Source organism: Sinocyclocheilus anshuiensis, unplaced genomic scaffold (genome assembly GCF_001515605.1).
Source record: "Sinocyclocheilus anshuiensis isolate Anshui unplaced genomic scaffold, SAMN03320099.WGS_v1.1 scaffold1941, whole genome shotgun sequence".
Taxonomy (NCBI): Eukaryota; Metazoa; Chordata; class Actinopteri; order Cypriniformes; family Cyprinidae; genus Sinocyclocheilus; species Sinocyclocheilus anshuiensis.
In genome coordinates, this window is record NW_015536568.1 from 133370 (window position 1) to 141448 (window position 8079).

Below are 8079 nucleotides of genomic sequence, written 5' to 3' on the forward strand. Positions count from 1 at the left end.
GCTAATCTGGCGCATTGGTCCGATTGCACCTGTCGCGCCACATTTAGACCCCTTTAAAAAGCGACAAATCTAGATCGGGGCTGAAGATGTGATTAATAGATTAAGAAGGAGTGGAGCGCGTGAGCTTTTTTTAATTGTCTGGAAATAGAGAATCGAGGCGAATATAATGACACAATAGTGTTACGCTATAAGGCCGAGGTGAGTTTGTGTGGAAACAGTAGAGGGCTCTGTGGAGACGGGGTGGTGTCAGGATGGGCACACCTGCGTCCATGGCAGCAGGTGCACGAGCGGCTGTCTAAATGAGAGTAATCTCCCGCTCTTTGCTCACATGCTCTCTGGCTCTCTCTTTCTCTCCGTGTCTGTATCGCTCTCGTGCTTTGATTAGTTTCAGTGTGTTTTCTGCTCTGCTGACGCAGCGCCCTGCAGGGTAGAGCGGCACATGCGGCCCATCCCTCATCCCTGAGCCCCGCTGTCACACGCTAATTGGCATAAAATATCATCCACTCTTAGCGCCTGGCAGCAGACAAAAAGAGCCGTCTTCTCTCTATCGATCGCTATTTCTCCTTTTCAATTTCTATCCCTTATTCCATATCTGTCTTCACTGCCACTGTCTTAAGGCAAGTTCTCTCTACATTGTCAACATTTTTATGGATTTCATGCTTTGAGTGACTGATGTCCATGAGAAATATTTTGGTTTGGAGAATTACAGGCAGGTTCTATCTAAATGTTTTGGAGAAATTATAGAGAAATGTGAACGATTAATTTGGCTAATGAAAAAAAAGAGAGAGTAAATTGATGTTATTGCTCCAAGTATTATACACCCGCTATTAAATTCAAGCCAAAAAAAACTTAGATATGTAAAACTACATACACTACTGTACTACACCAAGGTTTTTTTTTTTTAAGAAATTCATTCTTTTATTCAGCAAGGATTCATTAAATTGACCAAAAGGGGCAGTAAAGACATTTATGTTACAAAATATTTTATTTAAAGTAAATGTTTTGTTTTTTAATTATTATTATTAATCAAATAATCCTGAGGAAAGTGCATCACGCTTTCCACAAAAAAAATATTAAGGAGCTGCTTTTAACATAACAATAATAATAATGATAATGCTGATGATTATTATAAGTAGAAGAAATGTTTGAGCACCACATCGGCATTAGAATATTAGAATGATTTCTGAAGGATCATGTGACACTGAAGACTGGAGTAATGGCTGCTGAAAATTCAGCTTTTCCATCGGAGGAATAAATTACATTTCAAAACAATAAAATAGAAAACGGTTATTTTAAATTTAAAAAGTATTATTGTAAAATATTATTACACAGTATTTTTGATCAAAGAAATGCAGTCGATAGTCAAATAGAAAATAGAAATATTAGAAAAAGTTCCCCTAAACATATGAACCGTAGTTTATCACCATTTATTTATTTTTTGAAAGTTTAAAAATGTGACCCTGGACCACAAAGCAGTCATAAGGGTCAATTTTTCGAAATTGAGATTTATACATCATCTGAAAGCAGAATAAATAAGATCTCCGTTGATGTATGGTTTGTTAGGATAGGACAATATTTGGCTGAGATACAACTATTTGAAAATCTGGAATCTGAGGATGCAAAAGAATCAAAATATTGAGAAAATCGCCTTTAAAGTTGTCCAATTGAAGTTCTTAGCAATGCATATTACTAATCAAAAATTAAGTTTTAATATATTTACAGTCGGAAATTTACAACATATCTTCATGGAACATGATCTTTACTTAATATCCTAATGATTTTTGGCATACAATGTATTGTTGGCTATTGCTACAAATATACCTGTGTGACTTAAGACTGGTTTTGTGGTCCAGGGTCACAAATATTAAAAATTATCATCAAGTGAATAATGATATTATAGCCTTTTAGGGCTCCTTTTAGCAATGGTGTAAAGCAAGGTGTAAATAGCAGACAAGACCGAGAGGTCTTCATATACTGGCATGTTTTTAGTTAGGAAGGAGTGTTTTGTTATTGTTGGTGTGTTGCGTAAGTGAGGTTTGCCACTAATGTTTGTGTCGCTGTGTTTGTGTGACAGTTGGAGCAGATGAGGAATGAGCTGATGCAGGAAAGAGCCAGCAGACAGGATGTGGAGTGTGACAAGATCTCCCTGGAGAGACAGGTAAAAACAAACCCTTCTGACTCTGATCGATGCCTTAAACCAACCATCATCTGCTCCTATAGCTCCTGACCTCTCAAACTAGCAAAACTCTTCACCTGTAACTTCCTTTATATATAATTATACATTCTTTTTCTGTGTCAAGAATAAGGATCTGAAGAGCAGGATTACATATCAGGAGGGATCTCACAAGCCTAGTAAAGAGGGATTGGTGGCCCAGCTGGAGAACCGCATCCAGGAACTAGAGGAAAGACTGGAAGCAGAGGAGAGGTAAATGAGAAAACTAATGCATTTAGTGTGTCCTAGACATCATGTCTGATATTAAGTTTAAAAAAAGAGTCACTTAAAAATATTTAACAGGGAACGAGGTAACCTGCAGCTGGCGAATCGTCGACTAGAGCGCAAAGTGAAGGAAATGATGATGCAAGTGGATGAAGAGCATCATTCACTGCAGGATCAGAAAGATCAGGTCAGTAAACATCCTCCTCTGAGAAGAAAACTAACATTTGGAAATAATATTTAATGGGTCCTTATAGGTATGTTGCAATACTGTGCAACAATGTTGAGTTGTGATGAATGTGTAGTCAGTATTGTTCTTATCTGATATGGTGCTGTGTGTGTGTGTGTGTGTGTAGCTGAACCTGCGTCTGAAGGCTCTGAAGAGGCAGATGGATGAGGCGGAGGAGGAGATCGACCGACTGGAACACAACAAGAAGAAACTGCAGAGAGACCTGGAGGAGCAGCAGGAGGTCAACGAACAACTCCAGAGTCAGCTCAAAGCACTGCGCAGTGAGATGAGGTAACCATTCGAACGCTACTGAGATAAATACATTACTGCTGATCCGGGTTCAACTCTGAGCACCGTGATGTCAGCTAAAATATTTCATTACCACTGATGGAATGATGTCTCGCAGTATGTGCAGTTCAAATCGAGCTACACTGTTCATCTCTCTGTCCAAGTATACATGACACAATGTGTCATTTAATATTTTAAGGATTAAATACACGTTGCACATCACTTTTCATAATAAAGACATAATTCAGAAGCCAATTGTAGTCTGATTAGCATGTATACGTGCTGGACGAATCTGAGCTACTGTTGTATTACTGTATCTAGGTCTGTTAGTCAGACTAAACAAAATTCAAACTGGTACAATTTCAGTCAGACTAAAGCATTTAAATTTTAAAATGGCTAATAATTGTTTAAATCAAAGTTGTTAAGTACATGTACATGCATTCAGTGATACGTTATTTATGCTGCTGGTCAAAAGTTTGGAAAAATTAATGGTTTTGAAAGAAGTCTCTTATGCTCACCAATGCTGCATTTATTTGATCAAAAATATTTAAAAAAAAAGTATCATTACAATTTAAAATGTTTTCAGTTGTTTTGAAATGTAATTTATTCCAGTGATCCTGTGTAAAAGCTGAATTTTTCATTTTTCTTTAGTGTTGAAAACAGTTATTTCTGCTTAATATTTTTGTCTTCTTTCAAAAACATTAAAACTTTTGACCAGTAGTGTATATTATTACTAATTGAAAATCAGCTCTTGAACATATTTTATACATTTACACAATGGACAGGCTTGTTTAATATAAAAAAAATTATACTTGCATTCCTTAGTCCAACTAAAAATGGGCATTTTGTTGTTAATCCACAAGGCGCAAGAACAACTCCGCACCAGTCCTGAATGCCGATGATGATGACGATGATGATGATGATGATATCAGCACTGATGGCGAGACCTACTTCAGTTCTTCATCCGGCTACAAACACTCCAGCAGTCAGGATGCCATCATCTCCAAATTCTCTCTGTGAAAACGCTACTGGAAATTGGAAAGGAGTTATAAAGAAAGATGGAAAGATACATTTGTGCTCTCAGTTATGAACTCTTTGCCACAATTTCATGTAACAATGAGCCCAATCCGAATGCCTTTTTCCCATTATATATTTTTGCTATTTTTGCTATATTGCTATATTTTTGTACAAGTAATCTTTTATGTGTTCAACCCTATTGATACTGTATAGCACTGCATATCTGCGCAAAATACAATGTTTGTCAACTGCATTTTCTTTTTCTTTCTGTTCTTCTTTCTTTACTGTTAAATATTTTAATTGTGCAGTTCCACTAAATCCACTGACATAAAAAGCCTTTAAATGATGCAAAAACTCCATTTGATATTTAGCTGTCCGGAATGACTGACAGATCTGAAGACAATTCAGACAATACATATTAAGGGAAGTATGTATGAGGGACATTTTTTTTATATGAAAACATACAGTTACAGCCAACTTTTTTTACTTAATGAACAAGCATATTTAATGTTATTTTTATCTATTCATATGAAGCTGCTTTCACTTCTGTAAATGTTCATTTCATCTTTTAGCATTATTCCAGACAGCGCCATGAAAATGTGCAGCAACTGGCTGCACCAATCTGTAAGTATGTATGAGGGACATTTTTTTATATGAAAACATACAGTTACAGCCAACTTTTTTTACTTAATGAACAAGCAGATTTAATGTTATTTTTATCTATTCATATGAAGCTGCTTTCACTTCTGTAAATGTTCATTTCATCTTTTAGCATTATTCCAGACAGCGCCATGAAAATGTGCAGCAACTGGCTGCACCAATCTGTAGACCTGTTACATTATATTGACACATTTATGTTTCCAGGATTTTTCACTCATTTCTGAAGCGCAAAACAGTGTTATGGATTAAACCATATGAGCCTATTGTATTATAAAAACATTTATAATTGGTTTCACTGTACCTTTATGCTACTCATGGGATGCTGCCCTGTACGTGCACAAATGTGAAAGCATCTGTGTGCCTGTTGTTTCAAAAGTTGGAAAAGAAATACGTCCTTTTTCCTTATGCAAACCTTGTATATTACTGTTTTGACAATCACCCTATGAGAACACTGTGATGATTTGCACTGTGTTGAAGTGAACTCTTTGTGTCCGGTGCTTAAATGTTGTTTAATGGAACAAAAGCTCTATTATTAGTCATTAGTACATTTTTTAAGGTAAAACAAACCTTGTATATTACTGTTTTGACAATCACGCTATGAGAACACTGTGATGATTTGCACTGTATGTTGAAGTGAACTCTTTGTGTCCGGTGCTTAAATGTTGTTTAATGGAACAAAAGCTCTATTATTAGTCATTAGTCCATTTTTTTAAGGTAAAAAAAAAAAACCTACCTCTGTACACATCTACATTTAAAAAAAAAAAAAAACCTCCACAGTTAACCCCATGATGCTCTGTCTGTTTTCTATTCCTTGCTTTTTTATTTCTTATTAGAATTTAAAATGTACCTGCAGTAATCCACCATCAGAAATGTCAATAACATACATTAAAAATTAGATTCTGGCACCAAGTATTTTGTCATTTCTATAGTCCAGTTTTTCTCAACCAGGGGGCCTCTGCAAACTACTGGGAGACCAAATAAGTCTGAAAATTATTAACATTTTCTTTCTACAGTCTTAAAGTGCTAAAAACAGTAAAAGAATAAAGATATACAACATTAAACTGACATATGTTTGTTTTTTACACCAAAAGTACCAGAGGTAATTCTAAGTTTAGATAGGGGGAGGGTCTTGCATTCAAAAGGTTGAGAAGAACCACCGTTTAAGTCTAGATCCTGATCCTGATGTGCCTTTAGCTAGAGAAACCAAACTGATATAGCTCTTCTAGAAGAGCAAGAAGCCTCCCCCAATGTTGAGAGAGGACTGCATTTTTGTGATATGCATGTCTATTACACAGCTGAGCTGTGGAGGAGAGGCCCTGAGCCCCATTATAAATCCTTTGGCTGTTGTCTTGAGATCTGGTCTGTATTGTGGCAACACAAAACAAACTAACCTCCTGATGTGAGAGGAGCTCTGCTGTGCAGAGATTCTTGGCAAAACCTTCACTCATCAGGGTGGGGCTGACATGGGGACTATAGTGAAGATACAAAATTCCTGAAATTCTGAACCCACTCCTCACAAACTCACACACACAGAGAGAGAGAGAGAGAGAGAGAGAGAGAGGGACAGTGCTTTGGTGATCTAAACAGTTTCTTTCATAGGCTATGGCAAAGTATTCTTACTTTAGTCCAGAATTTTAGAAACCGGTTGCTCTTCTTTGAACATTGAGGTGTGGCGATTAACAGCTCTCTGCCGCCCTCTTCTGGTCAGTAAGAAGTACTGCAGGTTTGAACATGAAAATGTCAACCCGGTACAGACGTTCACAATGACTTATACATTAACCTTTTGGAACCAACTAAAAGTTCTGAAAACATGTTTCAAAAGCAACTTTTTTTTGCCTGCAGCTAATGATGTAAATAACGTGACTATGTAACACCTCTTATTCTTTTCTTTTTTTTTTTTATTTAAAAAAAGTTCACAACCCCACTGATCAGACTATGACCTTCCTCAGCTAATGGCCAGTAATCACAGTATAATTGAGGAACTGACTCAAATACATAAACAGGTTATAATGACACCATCTGGTAGTCAGTCAACCTTACAAAGCACATACTTACATAACTTTTCTGATCATTAGTCACAGATTGTATGCCTTTTAAAATAATACTACATATGTGATTTGTGCTTTTTCAGAAAACTCATTGCCATTATACTCAAGATCCTGTTTTTAGTTAAAAAAAAAAAACAAATCTATTAAGGTGGAAAATATTAGCTTAAAAGTTGTTTTTTAATCATCTTGTGTTTTTTGCACCTTTAGTATGTTTTAATTTTATAAATAATTTTAGGTCATCCTGTGACCCCCTTTTTGAGAAGCACTGTGTTAGGGCATTGTTCAAATCCGTATCTTAAGAATGTGCAATTGCAATAGAATGCTTGTCTTAGTAAACATCTCTAATAAATAGACAAGAGATACACAGGATTAGTTATGCTTGATTGAACAGTAATCACGGGCACGTCCTGTCCCAAGCTGGAGTCAAAATGTATGATGAGCAGACTAATGAATCCTAATAGTGTGCAGTGGCCCCTGGCAGAGAGGCTCTATTAGGGGCCAGTACGGTGGCCGAGAGAGCTCAACACGCTGCAACTTAAGAAAACACATGCAAATTGAAAAAACACCAGCAAATTAAAAAAACGTCTTCATCTGTTTGACAACACACGCGCTGCAAATCCTCACAACACATGCAGACGAAGAAACGCGCTGCAAATAGCACGGACCACAACGGGAATGTTTCAAGGGGACCCAAAAAAGTGACGGACCCGGCTGGGATTTGTTTTTTTGTTTTTTTATATATAATGCTTTATTATCAACAAGTAGCATGTACAGTGCCATATCTCACTATATAACAAAAACATTTCACATGCCTCAACAAGAAGGAACACGGAAAAAGAAAAGGAAAAAAAAATAAAATAAAAAAGAGGGTACATAAACATCAGTTTACAGATAAATACATATTATACATATATTTACATTTCCATAGGATATTACAATGCAAATTTTAATACAGAAAATATACTTTGCAGGTCAGCACCATTATTTATTATTATTATTGTTTTTTTTTATACATTATGTGAAAATGTTAAAGGAGGAGCATATATTAATCGTTTTAATTGCTTTACTATTTTTAGATTTTGACATCACATCTACAAACATTTTAATCTCTTTTCCAAGCACCATAAAAAGAGGTTTGCCTTTTGTAAACTTGCATTTATGAATGTGAAATTTACATAAAAATAAAATAAAATTTATTATAAAATAAGTTGCAGCGCGTTGAGCTCTCTCGGCCACCGTAGTACGGTCCATCACTGATCTGAATGAGAACAGGAAGTTGTTTGGCTGCCACAGCTCGTTTTGTATTTCAAACTCATCTATTCACAGCACTGTTTGCTCATTCTGGGGGATGTCCTCGTCTTTATTGTGTCTTGAGATTCACAAAGAGAGAGTAAACAGAGTAC

At 36.1% G+C, this 8079-nt stretch overlaps 1 protein-coding gene across 1 annotated transcript in view; it reads left to right on the forward strand.

Moving 5' to 3' along the window:
- The window catches only part of LOC107702116 (cingulin-like 1), a 30157-nt gene extending 25568 nt beyond the window's left edge, over positions 1 to 4589 (forward strand). The window contains exons 15-19 of the mRNA XM_016504349.1: positions 2075 to 2158; positions 2301 to 2425; positions 2516 to 2624; positions 2791 to 2954; positions 3815 to 4589. Coding sequence (XP_016359835.1) covers positions 2075 to 2158; positions 2301 to 2425; positions 2516 to 2624; positions 2791 to 2954; positions 3815 to 3971 — 639 coding nt within the window. The 3' untranslated portion in view covers positions 3972 to 4589. The remainder of the gene's footprint in view (positions 1 to 2074; positions 2159 to 2300; positions 2426 to 2515; positions 2625 to 2790; positions 2955 to 3814) is intronic.
- Positions 4590 to 8079: the final 3490 nt, after the last annotated feature.